The 21,669-nt window shown below is 51.1% G+C and overlaps 1 protein-coding gene across 9 annotated transcripts in view; it reads left to right on the top strand.

Annotated features, from left to right (window-relative positions):
- Positions 1-21,669, top strand: part of LOC138566143 (zinc finger protein 773-like) — a 225,801-nt gene that overhangs the window by 54,464 nt on the left and 149,668 nt on the right. For 8 of the 9 annotated variants that reach the window (XM_069643153.1, XM_069643152.1, XM_069643150.1 and 5 more), the window contains one exon: positions 6,216-6,317. The exons of the other annotated variant lie outside the window; for it this stretch is intronic. In XM_069643153.1, the coding sequence (XP_069499254.1) occupies positions 6,216-6,317 (102 nt within the window). The remainder of the gene's footprint in view (positions 1-6,215; positions 6,318-21,669) is intronic. 9 annotated transcript variants of the gene reach the window in all.

The following is a 21,669-nucleotide window of genomic DNA, read 5'->3' as shown; positions in this document are numbered from 1 at the left end:
ACCAGAAATCCTTTCGGATATAAAAACCTTTTTTCGAATGCAATGCACAACAAGATGCGACCTTCGGGGGCCGATGGGAGGCCTTTAAGGTGTACATAAGGGGAATGTCCATTTCACGGGAGGCGGGTATATTAGAGACCATAAGGAACGACTTACACTGCTCCGAGGCTAGACTTAAGGACCTGCACCGAGAAAATGCTAGAGCAGCTACCCCCTCTAAGCTAGCACAAATAAGGGAAGAATTGGAGGCGTTCGAATCACATGCCCTGCGAGAAATAAGTATCTCACTCGCCCATGTGCAGCAAGGAAATATGGGGAGGGTGATAGACTGGGGGGGGGGGCACTTGCTAGACTGGTCTGGGCGGAGGTTGGCAGAACCCAGATAGAATGCATTAGAGATGCACATGTTGCTCAATACTGGTCTGATCAACAAATACTTGAAATCTTCCGCAATTTCTATGCTGATCTATATACACCATCCTGTGAACATGATGTAAGCGACGTCGTGAACTCCTTGACCGAATCCCCATGACATATATAGTTCAATCCACCAGAGAACAGCTCGATGCCCCGATTACAATAGATGAAATCGTCAAAGCCATCACTGATCTCCCGAAGGTTAAGGCCCCCCGGGCAGGATGGACACACTTTGGAGTTCTATCAGGAACATGTGGCGCTATTAGCACCAAGGCTGCTGGAGGTCTGGGATGAATTGCTTTGCGAATCCATCCTCCACCCGCCTCCCTGCGTGACTTGAGTTAGAATTCAAGAGAGTCCAAGCCCAAACTGAAAGTAAGCATCAAGAACTTAAGCTCAGAGAAATGGAGTTGAATCATGCGCTTGAAAGTTGATTCCTTGGCTCTTTTCTAGGCTACCCCCAGTTGCATCTGATGTTGTAATGGAGATGGGAGAAGTAGACAGAATGGAGTATGAAGTGTGAAACTAGCATTAATAGCTAGTTTTGGGAAGACCCCTTCCCAGTATCGTAAGAGGTTTAGAACCCTCAAAAAGCATGATGGTACCCCTTGGGCTACCTGGGTGTGTGAATGTTTGAAAAACTTAGATGGTTGGTTTAAGGGTTAGAGTTAACACTTATGCCGAATCTATTTATGATTTTGGCTCTCCTGAGACGAGACAGCACTTGGCTGACTCTAAGGAAATTGATCCAAAGAAGTTAGCTAACGCTGCTGACTTGTGGGTTGCCAACAGGGCTAATCACAAGGATTCTGGGGCAACTCAGAAAAAGGATGAGGGAAATCATAACAAGAAAGATAAAAAAGAGAATTCTAATACCTCCAATCCAAAAGGGGGCCCCAAACATAACAAGGGTAAGCCACAAGGGAAACCGAATCAGGCTAGTGTACCTCTTGGTGCCAAACCAGAAGGAGGTCAGAACAAACCACCATTCATAAAGACATTTGGAAAATGTTATGCTTGTGGGTCAATTGACCATGCGAAAGGGGATCCCAGATGTAAGGGAAGAACTTCAGGGATCCACACTGTCTCTTTAGCCTTCTCCCCAGAGGAAGAAGTACCAATGGCAAGTGGAAACCTTCACCTACTGGCTGATGAACCCATGAAAGTCTCAGCTGCCAGTGTTTCTTTAGTGTCCCTGGGTCTGTGGGAACAGCAGCATTTAGACAATTCCAGACAATACTAAAGAGTATTACAAAGACGGTGTTCTTGTGAATGGTCAGGAGACCCCTGCCACCAGAGACACTGGGGGCCAGCATTACTGTAGTGGATATGATATGACATTTTATAACGCGCCTATACATAAGTGTTTCAAGGGCGAGAATGATGAATCATTTTTCAAGGTAGAGGATGTTGCTTAGGCACCCAAATACCTCACTAACCTTGCTGGAGGCTCTGTCCAAGTGCTTCCACAGTTACCAGCTCTCATCCAGTGCAATGACATGACCGTCAAGATTACCTGTAAGTGTGCAGAGTGAAGTACCTGGGAGAGTCCTGTTGGGGAATGACTTGAAAACTCTTGGAGTTGTATCAAGCACCCCCAGGCCTCCCAGCAAAAGGAAACCGGAGCAGATTCGGAAGGCCAGAGAGAGTACCTTAAGGGGCTCTTCAGGGGAATTTATAGAGGAAACTATAACCCCCAGGCCACAGGACTTGCTGACTGTAATTTCTAAGAAGAAAGAGGAAAAAGGGAAACCTAAAGCCTCCAGGAAGAAACCAGCCAGCACTCCTGTGCTACCAACAAGGACATCCCCGAGAGGACTATCCAAAGTCACACCTGTGACTCCTCCACCAGCAGAGACATAGTGTGAGGGACAACCTAGTGTGGTTGAGTCAGCTGCTGAGGATCAGAGCTGGAAGAGGACCTTTCTCCTGTTGGAGATCTGGATCCTGCAGCCATCCTGAGCTGCAGTCTTTACTGGCAGAAGGTGGACCCTCTAGGGCAGACTTCAGCAGAGGTCAAAGGGAGTGCCCTACTCTTGAATGTCTTCACCAACAGGCAGCTTCCCAGCTGGATGGGCAAGAGCTAGGGAAGCATGGGTTGTACTGGGAAGATGGGCTCTTCTTCAGTGAACCGACTGAGTCTATCCCAGGGGACTACAGAAGACTTGTATTGCCTCTAGAAAGCAGACTCCAGTTCCTACAGTTAGCCCATGAAATACCTTCAGCTCAGGCTTGTCCAACATACGGCCCGCGGGCCGCAATGCTGCCCTCCAAGCCTTTTTCTGTGACCCTTGTATCCTCTACCAAAATGTAAACACTGTACTGCAGTTTGCACCCTTCGCCCCTCCCCCTAGACCCAAAACAGCTTTCTATTGGCTGTTGACATGCAATGCTGGGGAAGGAATATGGTGGGAGCACTTCTGAACTAATACGTGCCTGGCGTTTAGAACGCACTACGCTGGGTCCATGGAAAAAAAGAACCGTATTTGTTTGCTGTGCAGTAGACTGCATTACTAATGGCACAAGCAGGCAAGTCCTGGAGCAGGTCGAGAGAGCATTTATGCATTGGACGAAAGGCAGATGCCGTTAGCCTATGTTGAAATCCTAACTGGGTGCTGGTTTGCTTGTCAGTGGATGTAATCTCTATTTATTTCATATATGCCCTTTCATTCGACCACATGATGTTATTATGTGATCTAATGTAAGCTGCCGGGGCTTCAGGAGGAACCACAGAGAGGAACCACAGTGGGTCTGGGGGTCGGCAAGTACAGGGGAATCGCTAAGTAACACAAATAAAGAGAGCAATTTATGAAGTCCGAGACTGTGGTGCAAGAAATTTGTCCGCACACCATTTCGGGGAGACAGCAGGTCAGACTGCGATTACCAGTGTGAAAAAAAACCATCTCGTTGTCCTGCTGTCTGCCCTGCAGTTCTTACTGGGGTTCGGTCTTTAGCAAATGTAAGCATCTGTTTTGTAGAATGTCAAGAGGAAATATAAATCATTAACTAGCCTGACGAGAGGCCCTGATCTCTGTCAGCTTTGGGTCACGACTGGTTTATGGTAAGGGGGAAACCCATCCCTTCCTCCATTCGACGTGGAAATGACACCTCCCATTGCAAAATGTGGTTATATACGATGTTGGCGTGCTTATTGTTACGAAAAACGCATGAGTCTGCCAACATCGTATTTAATCACAACTTGGAATGCGCTGTGTCTTTACCTAAATGTAATAAAAACTGTGAGTGTTGCTGGGCATAGCCATACGTTTCAGCCTCTTTCCCCTGCCATTATGACTGGATGGCAGCACTGCTGCTAAAGTGGTGTGCGTGTGCCTTCCTTAAAAAGGAAACCAAATTGTGGGGGACAAAATAAGAGGACAGCAGGCTTTTTTTGATGCGTGCTGGGACCCAACTGTCACCTTGCAGTTTGCAACCAGAACCCTAGGAACTGCCTGTGTGTTTATATATCCTGGGCATATGGCAGAGCTGCGAGGAAGAAACATGACCAGTACATATAAGCAAACAATTAATTAAGAAATGCTAATTACCCCCTCCCCTAGTTTCCATTCCCACTGTTATATCATTTATTTACTGCCTAATCTTGATGCACGCATTCTTAGTCTCCGGCTTTACCCTCAACTGACTACTTGTATATCACACATCAAACACTGTATCGCTATGGTCACTGTTATTATATATGGAACAATGCTATATGGGAGGCTTTTTTAATAGTGCCATACAGTGTGACCCACATCAATTCTTGGAAATTCTAATTTTGGCAGAAGAGGCACATTGAGATCAAATAATTTTGCCCAGGATCACACACTTTGGTTAAGTGGTGAAGCCAGGATTTGGCACAGTCTTCACCGTAGGCACTTGACGACGTACCTACCCAGCTATATCTGGGAGAAATATGTTAATTGGCATGTAAGAATACTCGGTTGTAGAGATTACGTGAAAAGTCCATACATCACAATAAACCAGCATAAATCTGTTTCTACAGAGGCAGATATTCAGCTGAACCCGCATGAACACGTGTTACCACAGTGCAAGTGCTGGCTTACACCGTGGACACATTGATCATTAAAATGTGTCGTATAATCTCCTTGTCTGCTGTTGATGTTATGGAATTTTCATGTTACCCGTTAGAACCGATTGTAAATTATATGCTTTTTGGTCAGTTTTTCTGCTGTAAAATGCACCATTTCAACCCCACATTTGAGAAACTTCTTGGGGGGGACCCCCAATCCCTCCCTAGATCCTTGTAGCTCCCTTGCTACGCTCAGTCGTTACCACTATTTCAGGAAACTATTAACACCTAAACCACTGGCTGTGTATCATTTATGATGGAGGGCCCCCCTTAGAATCATACCCACTGCCCCCGACACCAAAAGCTATCCTTGGGACTCGACGGCAGATGCTATGTGATGCTATTATGTAAAAGTCACACACAATCGCTTTCAAATATGATATTGTTTTCAGTGAGCTCGTTGAATTTGGCTCGCTTGCCCACTGGGTAACAAAAAGTTAATGCTTTGGCCCAATTTTCAAAAAGGTTGTACAAGCCTGCTTTAGCTGGTCACTTGAGTCGCTGTTCGCTGTCTACACCAGGGGAGGCACAGGGAGCAGAGGGTGACTCTTCCGCTGCTAGGATGGGAGGAGCAGTGGAGTCTTCAGAACCTGACGGAGAGAGTGCTGAGTTAGATCTGTTTGTAGGTGATCCTTCTCCACCACCTTCTGATGAGTCGAGATTGAAGCGGGCCCGGGAAGTACATTTTCATTCTGTGTCGATTGGAAGAACACTTTCAATTTTACATGAATGCCTGTATTATTGAGCTTTGCCAATGCAGAGTCCAGTATTAGAGCGGACCCTGGTTTCCTTTTGAATACCTTCAAAAAGGGCAAGTAATGTACTGAGGATTTGATTTATCTCTTGGAGAATGGTCCCCTTCTTATCCCCCAACTAATAGAGAGATTTAATCAGCATATGTCGCCCTACACAGTTATTCTCTCCAATATGAAAATTGCACCCCGAGTAAAAGATGCTCACCTTTTAATTCTAGTGCAGAAAGTGTGACAAAGATCTCCCCATCTCAAAAGGTCTGCACCTCCTATCTTTGGAACCAGTAGGACCCCTTCTCTCCCTGTGCCACCTACTTCTTTTTCTCCTTGACACACTCCACTGGAATGGACTCCCCACCTCTGAACATTAATGCTGTCTTCAGGGGAATCCTTCAAAATCCAGCTCCATCTGCTAGCGATGAAAGGAGCCCCCCCAACCCATCCACCCTCCCCTCCTGCTTACCCCCCGACCCACCACTCCTGTATTCTGCCCCCAGAAGCACTCTGTAGTTAGTACATCTCGAAATCCTGGAGTCCAGTCCCTGTCCATGGTTTATATTCCTGTTCTCACCCCTTCCTGTGCACGCCATTCAATCCAGCCATGCTCTTGGGTAGAAGCACCCTGAAACACCACTGCCTCTTCTCTCTGCCATTGCCTCACTTTCGAAGTCGTTGCTGGTCCAAGTGACCCCCTGTTCTTCCTCAATAAATACAATAACTTTTCTCCTTCTGCTTCATTTTCTACCTGCTCTGTCACCCCATAGGTCCCAGTAGCTCTCAAGCAGGCGGGTTGTGTGACATACACAGAGCTGTAGAATCTCTCAGAACGGGCAAACCGCTGGTAAATGTATGTTCATGATAAGCATTCCATGGTACATGCTTGCAAGCCTTTGAATGGAATGAATGGTAAGATTCTGTCCCTACACATGCTCTCTTTTTTACATTTTGTATAACAGGGACAGAGATTATTTCTGTTTGCATAAAAGACGAGAATGAAGAGAGTGAAGGTTTGGACTATGAGGACAGCAAGCCAGTGGAGTTTGCCATCACTGCTGCAGGTGAGTTCAGACTGGGACAGCCCCACTGCAAGGCCTGGGCAAGCACACCTTCTATTGCTTTTCTAACATATATTCCCAAGCATTCATCTTTTCAAGGTGTTCCCTGATTGAGACATTCTTATTTTATGCATGATACATTAGACCTTCTCTTGAAAGGCCCCACATGCAAGCCATACACCTCCGGCTTTCTGTTTCCTATCACCTGTTAGGCAGAAACCTGCGCAGTTCCCTGCGCAGTTCCCTTAGGGACCACTGCAAAAGATTTAGGACTGCAGGTGCTTGGCAGTAAACCCAATTGGTAGCAGTCTGCACCACCCAGATTTATCTGGTAGCTGTGGCTGAGCAGTCAGACTTCTCTCAAGATGAGTTAGGCAGTATATAAAGTTACACAATGGGTACAGAGACACAGTAGCACAAGCAAACCCTGACTAGAGCTTTGGTGTAAAAGTATATAATTATTTATTTAAAGACACACTTATATTACACTAGCACAAAGAGACGTAAATACATTCAACACAGTCACTATTATATATATATATATATATATATATATATATATATATATATATATATATATATATATATATATATATATATATATATATATATACAACCCTAATTACTTATTAGACAAGTCTAAATGAAAAACACCACTTATTTTCAAACAGAGGTGAGCGCTTAACATAAGATGGCACTCTAGTAAGTTATTAAAAAGGCAGAGTTATGAAAGCACACAAATTTCAATACTTTTCAACGAACAACAGTGAGGCAGGTTAGGCAAAGTCTACTGGGGAACAAGGAAGTTCAAATGCCAGGCCCACTCTTCGAGAGAGCAAGCGAAATGTGTCCAGGATCACACAGTGGGGTTATGCCCAAAGAGTCTTTGTAGAAAGTTTGCAAAAGATTGAGGTTAAAGGCATGGTCTAGTAAAAATTTTTATTGTCCCAACGGGTCGGCCATGTTTTTTTTAAGCCTAAGTGGCTCGATTTTAGAAAACTTTCCTATGGACCTTACCCGAGTTTTCGTCCATTAAACGCACGCGAAAACAAGCACCAGGGAACCGCCATTTTCTGATAATCCTATCTTTTCCCTGATCGCCCTGGCTGACCTGCTTTTGCGGCACTAAATCAATTCCCCCGCCCCTGAGCCTGACATTATCAAAACATTCATATTCCCCGCCTCTCCCCGTGATGTTACTGTGCTGCGTAGGCAAACGCGCCCAGTCGTCTTCTGCGCGCCTCCACACAGAACCCGGAAACCAACACAGATCAACTCACAACACAGTGCGCCACAATTCGGAATATGAAACTGTACTTTAAAATGAAACAGCAACACGGTACATTTGGTAAAGTGCATTTATTTGACATTAAATGTTTAGAGAATATTCAGCAATTGCCATATGAACTCATTTATTTTCTTTTATCTGTATCCGCAATAACTGTTCCGTTTCATCTTGAGTCACGCGCTGTTCCTTTATGGTACACATGGTGTTCATTTTCGTATAAAGAATCACTTTGGAAGCACAGTGAAGGCTGTTCCATCAACTAGGCACTAGTCCAGCCTAAAGGTTGTTATGTTGCTTCTAGCACAGCATAAGGGCATGTGGGCCCTTGGCGATCGTCCCATAATATGGTGATCGTGCTCCAGTTGTTGACACGAAGCTGCAGGTGTCTGCTGAAGAATCCATCCGCCGGTGTCTCAAACAGATGGCAGTGGCAGAATGGGATCAAATACCTGTTATGAAAACAAAAAAATGATAACTAGTCTCGCTAGCCGAACTTCATTAATATTACTCATTTTATTTATTACGGCCGATCAGAAACTATTTGCTTGCAAGGATAGTTCAATAGAGTATGTTCGGCTCTAAAATCAATGCGAAAAGTAACGAGATAAATCGAGGCCAACACACAATGATAAACGACAGTTAGTCTACATGCGTGAGGAATGATATGATATATGATATGGCATTTGTAACGCGCCTATACTCAAGTGTTACTAGGCGTGAGGAGGCAGGTGGGGGACAAGGGCAGACAGACAACGATCCTACTAGGCCAGGTGTCTTTCTGATCGCGCATGGGGAAGGGCTGTACATGGTTAGTTGAATACAAATTAAATAATAGGGCCAGCTGGTGGCAAGTGCAAGGTAAATGCCGGGAGCAGGGGCTGAAGGATACAGAGACAGTCCCGTAGTGCAGGTAGGCAGTGCAGGGAAAAGTGGCTGGGCCAAGGACCGAGATCAGTGAGACCAGTGGACCTGCATGCCCATGTGCCCACTACGAACAGTTTTACTTGCTTTTCCTAGCTCTTCATTCATTCATTTATTCATGCATCCATTCATTAAATCTTCATTCCGGTATAAAAGCATGTAAAGATTTACTTACATTATATTTGAAATTTCCATTTTGTCTCTTCGTAATGTAGTCTGTAAAACGGACCGTGCTCTTGACAACGATTTTTCGTATACTGACCTAAAATGAAACTCGGTCTAGTTTCTGAATTTTCCGCCTTATCGTCTCTTACGTTATTGCGCACTCCCTTCAAATGTAGTTCTTTCGGCATGGTCCCTGTCTCAAGGTCAAAAAACAATAGACCCTTATACTTCCGGTGAGACTTGTGGGCCTCATCTGGGCGCTGTCCTTCGCATTCTTTATTTGCAACATCACGTAGTATAGGCATCTGTGAGAACTTGAAGTTTAGAATTCGTCTATGTAGTGCGCCTCAATGTGCAAATGCGAACTGGCTTCTCTCCCAAATGCCACGGCCCGCTTGGCTGGCGCGTTCCAAGTGCCCCAATTTTGTCCCCGCTGTCTGCGAGCTTTGCAGCCCAAATTGAGACATTTACAGGGTAATTCATAGAATTCAGCGCACAAGTAGCGCACGCGGCTGGCGCACAGCGTGCGCGTGCGATAGTCTGCGCCAGCCGCGTGCGCCAAAACCGAATCCGGCGCACAGCGTATTCATGGATTTTAGCCTCCCCAGGCAGCCGTGGCGCACAGTGGCGCAGCGACTCGCTGCAGCGCCAGTTACGCCCCCAGGAACGCCCCTTGCGCTGGGAAATCTCATAAAAATCACAAACCAGCGCAAGGGGCTACGCTAACCCTGGACCATCACGGCAAGCGGCCCATGCGATTTTCAAGGGTGCGCGGGAAGTGTCACACGTCAAATCCCAGGCTACGTCCATTTCAGGGGTGCGCGGGAAGTCCCACACGCGAAAAGCCAGGCTACGTCCATTACAGGGGTTCGCGGGAAGTTTCACACGCGAAAAGCTAGGCTACGGGAATTCCAGGGGTGCGCGGGAAGTCCCACACGCGAAAAGCCAGGCTACGTCCATTACAGGGGTGCGCGGGAAGTTTCACACGCGAAAAGCTAGGCTACGGGAATTCCAGGGGTGCGCGGGAAGTCCCACACGCGAAAAGCCAGGCTACGTCCATTACAGGGGTGCGCGGGAAGTTTCACACGCGAAAAGCTAGGCTACGGGAATTCCAGGGGTGCGCGGGAAGTCCCACACGCGAAAAGCCAGGCTACGTCCATTACAGGGGTGCGCGGGAAGTCCCACACGCGAAAAGCCAGGCTACGTCCATTACAGGGGTGCGCGGGAAGTTTCACACGCGAAAAGCTAGGCTATGGGAATTCCAGGGGTGCGCGGGAAGTCCCACACGCGAAAAGCCAGGCTACGTCCATTACAGGGGTGCGCGGGAAGTTTCACACGCGAAAAGCTAGGCTACGGGAATTCCAGGGGTGCGCGGGAAGTCCCACACGCGAAAAGCCAGGCTACGTCCATTACAGGGGTGCGCGGGAAGTTTCACACGCGAAAAGCTAGGCTACGGGAATTCCAGGGGTGCGCGGGAAGTTTCACACGCGAAAAGCTAGGCTACGTCCATTACAGGGGTGCGCGGGAAGTTTCACACGCGAAATTCCAGGGTACGTCCATTTCAGGGGTGCGCGGGGAAGTTTCACACGCGAAATTCCAGGGTACGTCCATTTCAGGGGTGCGCGGGAAGTTTCACACGCGAAAAGCCAGGGTACGTCCATTTCAGGGGGGCGTGGATATTTGAACACGCTACTCCGATCGTTGGGTCTTCACAGGTCTTCCCTGTACAGCCTCCACGTCCCCTGCATGCAGTCCACACCACAGGTGATTACCCTGCACACCTGCTCATGACTCCCACCCCCCAGCAGTCATGGGGCACCTGCCAGCAGGCCCCCACTCATGTCCCACTCATGCCTCCCACCATCCCCACCCCCCAGCACTGTGGGGCACCTGCCAGCAGGCCCCCACTTATGTCCCACTCATGCCTCCCACCACACCCACCCCCCAGCACTGTGGGGCACCTGCCAGCAGGCCCCCACTTATGTCCCACTCATGCCTCCCACCACACCCACCCCCCAGCACTGTGGGGCACCCTCCACCAGGCCCACACAGATGTTCCCCTACCAATAGGAAATCACAATACAGATCCCAGGATCCCATGGGCAACCACATCCCACCCCATGTCACCCCAGTCCATACACACATCCAAGGTACACATCCATTCAAAAATCAAATACCCATTACATGATACATAACCAATGAGCAGTATGCGCATGAGTCCAAGTCCGTCAGACTCACACAATGGCAACACATGACTGTGAAAACCCAGATTGTGACAGTCAACAAACCAATGAGAGAAGTCCACACAATAGAATCAAAAGAACAATGTATTAAAATGTAAGAAAGAAAAAAAAATAAACACCTAAATGAATACACAAAGTAACAGGAAAAAAAAAAAATTCTAATGAAAGGTGAAATCCAAAAGAACGGGTGCAAAGTCAATCAAAATGGAAATCAAAAACAAACACATTGCCCCATGGTCCAAATAATAAAATCGAAAACATCCACAAACTATGTACAAAGATGATTGTCCGGGTCCAATATCCCTAAAAACCATAAAATGAAACCTACCCAAAACCTAACTAATGCGAACTATATACAAAAAACGTGGGCCATTGTCCAATCAACCCAAATAATAAATTAAAATAAAGGAAACCTACTATCTACATAACTATATACAAAGGCGGCGGGCCAGTCCTGCGGCTCACTGAGAGATGTTATGGGCCAGGGCATCATCGAACTCCCTTTCTATCTCCCCGAGGCGTTCCTCCTCAATGGCCCCGAGGGCCCGCAGGGCTGACGCAGTGTCCACCTCCAAGCCCCTGCGGATCTCCTCGAGGCACTCGGCACGCCTCAGGGCCCTCTGCATGGAGTCCACTGCCCTGACCATAGCGAGCCGCCCCTCTTCTGCCCGCCGCCTCTCCGCATCTATTGCGTGGCCTAACCGCTGCCACACGGAAGACACATTCTGTCCAGGGTCCTCCTGCCCTCCAGCCGATGGCTGCCCCTCCGATGTTGATGGCCCCGAGCCATGACGCCTCCCACGTCGCTGCCGCTGCCTCTGCAGCCACTGCCTCTGCCAGCACGACGGCATCCAGGCTGATGGTATCCACCGACGCTGTCGTGCACGTGCCCTGCCTGATGATGCCGGCACATCCTCCACCTGCAGGGGTCCAGTTGCCATGGTGTCCACACCAGCTGGACCACCGACTCCCGACTGTGGCAGGGATGGGATCCCCACTGAGCCGGCTGCATTGGTCGGGGCAGGTCCACAGGGGGCCCTGGTGTCAACTGGGCCGAAGACGGCAAGGAGAACGACCGGCGCATACTTTCCACAGAGGAGGAGATGCCCGACACATTGGCCATCACCTGCAGAAAACCCGCGCCAATGGCAGATCCCAACTGGGCCACGTCGGCACGGTGCTCTTCGTGATGATGTGCGTGCTCCTCCCGGGAAGTACGCACATCATCACGAATGACCCCCGTGCGCAACGCGACCCCAATCAGGACCTTTTCCATGCGCCTACGGGTCCCCTCGTCCGCAGGTGGAGGGGAGTCAGATGACATAGACACCCCCTCCACCTGCGGACGGGCCTGGGACGGGGCATCCATGCTGGTGCATGGTGGTGCACTCACAGGGTCAGGGACAGCGACGTGCACAGGCACCTCCACGGCGACCTGTGCTGCCTCCTGCCCCTGGCCCTGGACTGCACCACTTGCACCAGCAGGGATGCCCCCACCAGGCCTCAGGTGTGCCTCAGTCTCGGCCGCCTCCTCCTCTGTAGAAACCACCAACCTGGATGGCTCCTTGCCCTCTTCCGCTGTAGCTGGCCCCTGTGGGGGCTCACCCACCCCTTCCGCCGCAGCCGTGGGGGCATCCCCGCTGTCTACCTCCACAGCGCCGTCTCCGCCCTCTCCATCACTAGCCGCTGCATAGAGGGAGACATAGAACACAAGCATCAGGGCACTGTACAATGGTCCCCTACACAGGAAGCAATATCAGATGACTGGCAATGGTAAAGTACATTTCTATCATGTCCCTCCACAACACATGGGTCAGGCAATACACACACGCAACACCCATGGTCCATGGCATGCACATCAACATACATGTCCACTGCACTCTTCTAAAGTACGATGTCATGGAACACACATGCATCATTGGTCATGCAAATCACACGCACACACTTCACCTCTGTCACATCCATGTGGCCTCGTACATCACAAACACAGTGGATACAAGGATGATTAGGCAGCATCAGTGAATCTGTACAGTGTCACAGACATGTGTCATGCATCCATGCCATTCAAAAGTCACAGACATGCAGGTCAAGCACACCGACCTCGACACCATACATGTACCTGGCATCCGCATCCATCCCTCACCCACACCCATGTCCACGAACATACACTTGCATGCTCACATGTGTCCAATCTGCATAGGCCTCCTCAGGTTGCATAGCAACACATACAACAACCATGTGATCCACAAATTACTGGTCGCACATGCATCGCCATGACAACACTGCACACATACATGCCTACAAGGCCCATTCCACACATACAGCATCACACAACCAGCACACTGCAACATGCACTGTCTCACACAGCAATGCCTGCACACTTACCGCTCAACTCCAGACGGGTCTCCCTCTCAAGGACCTGGGAGTGGAGCGCTGGGTGTATGCTTGCCAGGACCCTCATTTGGATCGAACTCATGTGGCCCCGGCCCCCCTCCACGAGGCGCCGGGCCTTTGAGAGGGTCCTGGACCTGCAGTCCTCCCAACGCTTCCTGACATGTCGGTTGTCGCGGACTGCCACCCCCTCCGCGTTGATGGCAGTCACAATGTCGTCCCAGATCCGAGTCCGTCCTTCATAGTTGGCGCGGCTACTTCCGAAGAGGGCATCATACTGCCCCAGGACTCGCTCCACCAGGACCCCAACCTCGGTGACACTGAAGCTGGGGCCCCTCTGCCTCTCTGGCTGGGGGTTGCCAGTGGTGCCAGATGTTTCAGTGCCCGACATGGCAACCCCAGAGGCAGGAGTGGGTGGGCAACTTGGTCCTGGGGCTGGGCTGTGGAGTGGTGTTCTTCCAGTCGGGAGTCTTCAGTTCCAGCAGGGGTGGACACAGCAACTGTACGCCTGCAGATGGCTGATGTGCAGGCACCAAATGGCAGGGCACGGTGGCAGCAGGCAGGCAGGCAGGCAGCAGCAGATGGCACGTGGGAGGCTGCTCGGGGCACTGGGGGGCAGTAACTCGGCCTTCTGGGCAGGAGCGTGGTCTTCCGTGTGTGAACGCGTGGCCAGCTTGATACGGAGTGAATTGGCACGTGAAAATCATGCACGTCTGCGTGGAATCCGAGGAAAGGCCCTCAGCGCGTAAGCACGTCGGCACGCGTACGCGATTTCATTGGTCCAAAGGGCCAGGCGCGTAAGCGTGCCTATGACGCACGGGTGTTTCCCAACCCACGTGATTGGTCCAAAGGGCCAGGCCCGTAAGCGCGTCTATAACGCACGGCCGTTTCCCAACACGCGTGAAAGAAACACAAGCCAGTGTCAATGCGTGTGATTGGAGGCTGGCCCTTCAGCGCCTACACGCGGAAGTGACGCAGGACCTGTGGGCCTGCATAAAAGGTACATGTAGAACGCCATTTCCTTGTACGTGCTTTTCGTGGAGAGCGAGTTGGTGTATTCTGTACTTCGTCAGTTGACACGCGATTTACTTCACGGCGTTCAAAGGTCGTACTCCCTGTTACCTCTGACAGCTTTTTCTCTTTTGCTCTTTTTCCTGGGCCTGTTTCCTCACACAGCGTTCCCTTCTACTGTTGTCCTGTCTCCTCAGACAGCGTCCCATTCTTCTTTTGGCGGGGGTGTTGCCAACGCGCACACGCGCGTCTTTTTGACGCATTTCTCCCTGGCAGACGGTGAGTTGCGCACGCATCTATCATCTGTGCTTGCCCCGTGTGTCACGTACCTCTTCAGAGGTCAATCTAGGCTGCGTGTGACACGCATACATTCATTACTGTGTTACTGGATGCCACAGCGTAGTGCAGGGTTTTTCATACGCACACGTGGTCTAGGAGGGGTATCGTGCACGTTCCTTAAATTTTTGGGGTGCCTGTGCGTTGCGTGACCCGTCATCTTTCCCCAGGGGTGTCATATAGCCTTGCCACTGCACTAGGGTACGAATACCATCTGGTACCCAACCCCTTTGACACCCAATTGCCCAGGACAATTGTGCACACCCACTCCCATACGCACAATAACATCAGTGCCATGGTTGGGAGGCGTGAAAGCCGTAAGGGTGGCAAAGGTGGCCGAGCCACACGTGGTGGCCGTGGAGGATCCACTAGGGGACGTGGTTGTGACTTGCAGGGTGCCCCTGTCCCCCCAGTCTGGAGGACCAGTCAGGGACACCCATGCCCCCCCTCCCCCCCCCCCCAGGTTGAGGGTCATGTGGCTGATACCAACCCTGATCAGCCCTTGTTGGACCAGCCCATTGTGGCACCAGACCTGTCCGAGGGTGACTCCATCGCTGACATCCAGGTCAGCAGGTCCACTGCACGTGCACCGGTGCACATCGGTGTCATCAGGACACGCGCATCTATGCCAGATAGGTCATCTGCTGCCCCCCGTGGCCAGGGTGTGGCTCCATCCACCCCACCTCTCATACACCCTGCCAAGACTGTGTCGGTCCTAGTTCATGCACCTCAGATCAGGCCTGACCCTATCCCTCTACCCCCAATGCCTGCACCTACTCCCATGCTGAGTGTGCAATCCCACACACCCAGTACTGAGTCCACCACGGCTCCTGCCCCTAGTGTCCACAGCGGCGTAGGACACTCTGGATCCCCACCCCCTTCCAAGCGGAAGAGGAAGAGTGCACGTCCGGCACAGGCTGATGCCCCAGGCACGGCTGCACAGTCCGGCCCATCAAGGAAGCCCAGCTTCACAGACGCCGAACTGAATGCACTTGTTCAGTATGTGTCAGACCATGATAGGGAAATGGTCATCGTTGCAGGGTCCAAGACCACACATGCCAGACGCCAGGCACACTGGCAGACCATTGCTGACAAAATAAGTGCCCTTGGAGTAGTGAGGCGCACAGCTAGTGATTGCCAGAAGCGCTGGAATGACCTTAAGCGCAGGGCAAAGGATAAACTGGCCTCAAGTCATGCCGCAACCTTGGTGACTGGAGGTGGGTCCCCAGCACAGGAAATAGAACTCACACCACACGAGTCCGTAGCTGGATCCTACGTCACCGAGGGACAACTCCAAGGTGTGGGAGATCTCCCTGATTACGAGGCATCATCCGGTGAGTGCACATGCATGTGTGTTATATCAATGTGCATGGTGTGTGTGCGAAGCCTTCATGTTGGGTGCCTGTCAAGGGGGTGTGTGGCAGAGTTGATAGTGTCACCCATGTGCCTCATCCAGTATGTTCAGTGCAACACCATGTGCCCACACCACTATCCCTACTGCCAACAGTGCACATATGGCCCTACACCATGGAAGTTCCCCTTGAATTGTCATTTTGTCACGACATTGTTGCTCATTCTCCCCTGTCTATTCATCTTATGTCTTACATACCATTCCTACACTTTCCCCCAGCCATTCAAGTTCCATCGTCACATGCCTGACATGCAATGATACCACATGCTAATGCGTCCTCTGTATATACATGGCACTCAACATGCTGTCATACTCTGGATTTTGCCTTGACACCCACCTCCTACCTGTGTGCTCTTGTTCCGTCTGGTTTCAAGCCCCATTCCCTCACACTCCATGCTGCTCTTCATGGTCTATCTTCCCTGACTTCTACTGTTCAGACCATCGTGCCCTACTCACGACACCTGCTTGCAAACAGTCAAATGAGGGCACCCTGCCCTCCAATGCGAGCCACCCTATTGCTAACAAGTACATCTGAGCCTACTCAAGGTTAACTCTCACTGACATCTGCTCATACATGCCTTTGCCTGTCCCATGGACCCTTCACATGGTCCCAGTCCTCTCTCCTTGCTCCTCTTCCACCATCAATGGTGTGACCCGTTGGGGTGTACTCTTGGCCTCCTTCCAATCCTCAGAGGCCACAATTGATGAGTATGGTAATGGGAGCATCTCAGTCCAAGGACCTCAGGCCAACCTTATTCTCCTTGACAAATGCTACCCACATCTCATCAACTTCCTTTCCTCTCCTGCTGTCCCCCCTCCTCTCTCCTCATCTATCCTGCACTGCCTCCCTGCACCCTCCCATGATCCTTCTCCGCCTCCCACTCCAACTCCTACACAAGCTGCACCTCTGATCTGTAGCACTCCCCGTAAGTCCTACAAGGCTGTCAACCTCCTCCACATTTACACTCCTTACTCTGCCGCTGCATCAGGCATTCCTCCAATATATGTCACTTACATGAGGTAATGCACCTTGACATCCTTGGTCTCATGGAAACATGTCTGACGGCCAGCTCTGTCTGCATCTTTGACACACTCCTACCTGACGTTCAGGAGATCCTCTCCTTGGCCCGGCACTACTGTGCAGGGGGGGGTGTGCCCTTGCCTTCCCTGAGGGTATTCCTGCCACTGTCACTCCTACGTAGACCTACTCCCCTCTGGAATGGCTTGTGTGACGTCTCTCTCCATCTCACCTCGACTTTCACAAACTGTGCGTACTGTGTATCGGAAAAATGGTCAAATGTACTACTTCCTTTCTGAGTGGCCTCACCTCTCCTCCTCACTCATGTCCCCAGACACTGAAATCCTCTTCCTTGGTGATGTACGCATCCACCTGCATGCTTGTTGTCCCCCCCCACGTGACTTTTCCGTGACCTCAGCAACTCCCTATCAGCCTCTAAACTCCCGTCTGTCCCTACTCATTCTGCAGGGCACACTCTTGATGCTCTGATCTCATCTGACCTTCCCCTCTCCATCCCTCTCTGCACTCCTCTCTCCTGGAGTGATCACTTTCTCCTCTCCTCCCACCTCACCCGCACCACCCCACAGGCAAAGCCACCCTCACCACTGTCACACACCTTCTTGGTATTCCAACCCATGAAGTGTGTGTCAGTCGAGGCTTATGCTGCCAAAATCTCCCCCCCATCCAGCTCCCCCTTAGGCTCACTCCCATCCTGACAGGGCCCACTCCATGCTCCACTCTATGTCAGGTACACTGGATGTCTTTGCCACGGTCATGACAATCCGCCTGAAGCCCCATGCCAATGCTGACTCCTGGCATGACTCGCATCTTGTGAACCCAAAACACAGGTGCCGGGTGGCAGAGAGGAAATGGCCTGCATCATGCTCATCCTCTGGCAAACTGGCCTGCCGCCTGCTCCAAAGGCAATAGCGTCTCACCCTTCTCACCAAGATGAGAGCCCCAATCCAAGGGCACATATCTGCGGCATCTGACAACTCTGCAGGACACATTGAAATCTGCAAGGACCTTGCCAAGCCAGATGCAGTGTGTACCTCCCCTGTCCCCTCCGAGCCCACAGCACTGCATGACTGTCTCTGTACCCCTATAGGCCACCCCCCCAGCACTTGTCTGCGCCTACCACCATCTGCCCTCGACGTTAAGTCCTACTTACCTTGTACAGCACTACCAGCCGCAACTTCCCCTTGCACTTCATTGTGCCACCCACCTCTGCACTTGCGTTACATGAATGACACCAGCACCAGTAGGATTGTTGAATGGCATCCCCTTCTGCCCCACCACCCCTCAGTGCTCCACTGTTCCTTCATACATTTCTGTACAGGTGCTTCACGAATGCTATTGAATCCATTACAGGTGATGGGGAGGTGGAATCTCATTGTTTACTGCATTTTGTTAATGTTGACAAGGCACTGTGCATCGTGGCCAATTGGGACTAGCAGATCCATGTCCAACATGTTAACTTCTTGATGTGATGAAGCAATGTCAGGACCAGAGTGGCCAAAATCCAAAATAGTTGCCCTCCTCTCCCTCTTCACTTGGTGGCTATGTCACATGCCATGTGTGTGATGGCATGTGCATTTGACATGGCAATCACCGGCCAATGTGTGATGCCAGTGCTAGGCAGCATGGGGAGCAGGCGTTGCTCTCCATTCTCTGTGTCATCATTGTGTGCCCTGAGCCTCCCCTCCAGACCCAGTGATGGTGAATGCATAGGAGGTTTCCCAGTCATGTGGGACATGTGTCATTGAACTACTGGCTCTGTTGTTCATCAGCCCTTGTTGTATGCCATGGTGCTAATGCCTGTTTCCATTTCTCTCTTTCATGTCTTTGCAGGGGACGACGCACTTGTTGATGCTGGGGATGTGGTGGTGGAGCCGTCCCAGGAGGGCAACCCGGGCCGACCTTCCACAAGTGAGGGACGTGGTGTGTTTGTGGGTGAAAACCCACAAGTGCTGCAGGTCGTGCTGTCGAGGGGTGTCTCTGGGGGTTCCTCCCCCGAGCAGTATTCAGGTGTAGACTCGGAGGATGACACCTATGTGCAGTCGCAGGTGAGTGTTCTTGGGAGAGAATCTCCTCTGTCCGACCCACCTGCAGCCGGGTTATTGCCCTCAATGGGGATGTCAGTGTCGGCAGCTCAGCCTCCGGTGGTTACAGATGCAGGGCCACACCACACAATCTCTGATCCTGTTCCTGGGGCTGCAGATCAGAGAGGGAATGCAGTCCTGCAGCCTGAGGCTTTGCCGGCACAGCAAGGCGCAGTCCGCCTTGCCCCAGGCAGGTGTGGTGCCCGCCAACGTGGTGGCCGTATGCCACCTGGCAATACCGCTTGGGAGCAATCCATCTACGGTATGGCCACCCAACAGGCAGCATCATCCGAGATGATTGCACAGGCCATGGATAGGGTGGCCACTTCCATTGTCCCCCCAGAAAGGCTGATGGAGCGACTGGAGCAGGCTACAGAGTCCATCTGCCAGGCACACAGGGAGGACATGTTGGCGTCCAACATGGACAGGCGGGCAGGACTGGCGACTCTGCGGGAATCACTTTCCATGGAGTCCCAGCGCCACAGGGAAGGCCTGAGGGAAGAATTCCATCACCTCAGGTCGACCCTGTCAGAGCTTGAGGCTTCATCCCATAGAAGGACAGAGGAGCAGCTGGAGCGTCTGACACGGACACTCTCGGCCGAGATGCAGGCAACTCGTGCGGAGGTCAGGTCATCCCGGAAGTTACTGCATGGGGACCTCCGCATGATCATAATCCAGAACCAGACCTTCCAGACCCGCCTGCTTGCAGCCATGGAGGAGCAAACTCGGGCTTTGCGTGGGCTGCCTCCCATTGTCACACCATCTTCTGAGGCAGCTCCCCCACCTCCTGAGTCAGCTGCAGGGTCTGGCCAGAGCGATAGCGACTCATCTCCCACAACAGAGTAGCCGTGTGGGCCCACGAGCCTATGGGGTGTTTTTACTTCCCATGATCCACACAGGTGGATTGTGGCGTGCATCCTGTCCTCGGACCTCATAGGTGGCCCCCCCCCCTCCCCGCCGGCCCTTTCATGGCCATTTTTTCTTATCATATTTTTGTTTTTCAAGTGTGTTGCCTTGTGTGGGTACCTGGGCATACACTGTATTGTGGCTGGGCACATGCAGGCTTGTCCTGAGTTTGGTTTCGATGCTTGGGTATCTGGCATCCACACCCCTCCTGCTTCCGTTTCCATGGGCTTGCAAAGGGTGTGCCCAAGTGACAGCAAATTACACGGTGACATTGGACTTCCATGAGCTGTTGGGCAGTCCATAGTCAATACTGTGTAGACATTCATGGTGTACATTGTTGTTGCACCTAACTATGCATGATGGTTTGATATGTGCCTCAACTTACATATGTTACTCATGTTTTGCAGGTATTTCACACAGTTCTTCACACGGGCATACTCTCTGGAGTCAGACTACATGTCGGTAGATGTGCAGTGACACTTTTGCGTGGCGCCATCACTGTACATCTGGACGGTGAGGACATACCAGCACAATCAGGTATTGAGACTACCATTGATTACATGCATTGTGTCTTGTTTTGGTGGGCTTCAGGGTGGGTTGGTGTGTAATTTGATTGAAATGACTCTTACACAGGTGTGTAGTAGTGCCTCCATCACGGTTAGCTGTTCAAGTGCGGCTATGTTCCATTTGGGGCACTGCAATTTGTGACACCGGTGTCATGTTGTGAGGGTCAGTTTGTTTGCTCTCACATACCATGACATGGTGTCCTCTGTGGCGGGACTGTGAAGGGATTGGGTGACATGGCAATGTTGTAATGTAGCAATTCGCCTGTGCCAATGCATTTTTGATGAATGGAGTTGTGTCTTTTCATAGTTATGCATTGCTGGTGTATGTGTAGGTAGGGGTGCACACATAGTGACACTTCCATGTTAACAATCTCAGGCTGATGTGTTTCTGACAGTTTATTGCCAAGAAATTTTGTGACATTGTCAGGTAGTGTCATCATTGATCGTCAGATGGTATGTGCCAGAGCAGTGTGCACTAGCCAGCACTGTGATTCCTAGGTGAAGAAGTTGGCCACCAGTTGCGTACGGGCTGCCTCCCCCCGTGCCCTTTCCCCTCCCATGCGCAGCGGCCGTGCATGTGGTTGTGGATGTGGGGGCACCACCATGTCCACGGGCAGGCCCCGGCGTGTTGCAACGTTGTGCAGGACACATGCTGCCAATATGATCCTGCACACTACTGGGGGAGCGTATAACAGCTGCCCGCCAGAACGGTCAAGGGAGCGAAAGCGTGACTTTAGCACTCCGAATGTGCGCTCCACTATGCCCCTGGTTGTAATGTGGGCTGTGTTATGTCTTACCTGGGGTGGCGTGGTGGGGTTCCGAATTGGCGTCATCATGTGGGGGCTGAGAGGGTAGGCACTGTCCCCTGTGGAGGTGGTGATTGGTATCATTGGTGGGGTTGTGACCTTGCTCAGTATCCAACATGCATGCATGTGCAGTGGCATACATACTCACCAAGCAGCCATGTATCGCCATGCCGCCCAGCATCTATGTCCCG

This window comes from Ambystoma mexicanum, chromosome 2p (genome assembly GCF_040938575.1).
Source record: "Ambystoma mexicanum isolate Mex_15411 chromosome 2p, UKY_AmexF1_1, whole genome shotgun sequence".
Classification (NCBI taxonomy): Eukaryota; Metazoa; Chordata; class Amphibia; order Caudata; family Ambystomatidae; genus Ambystoma; species Ambystoma mexicanum.
Note: the sequence above shows the minus strand (reverse complement) of the source record. Positions and strands in the feature narration are given on the sequence as shown.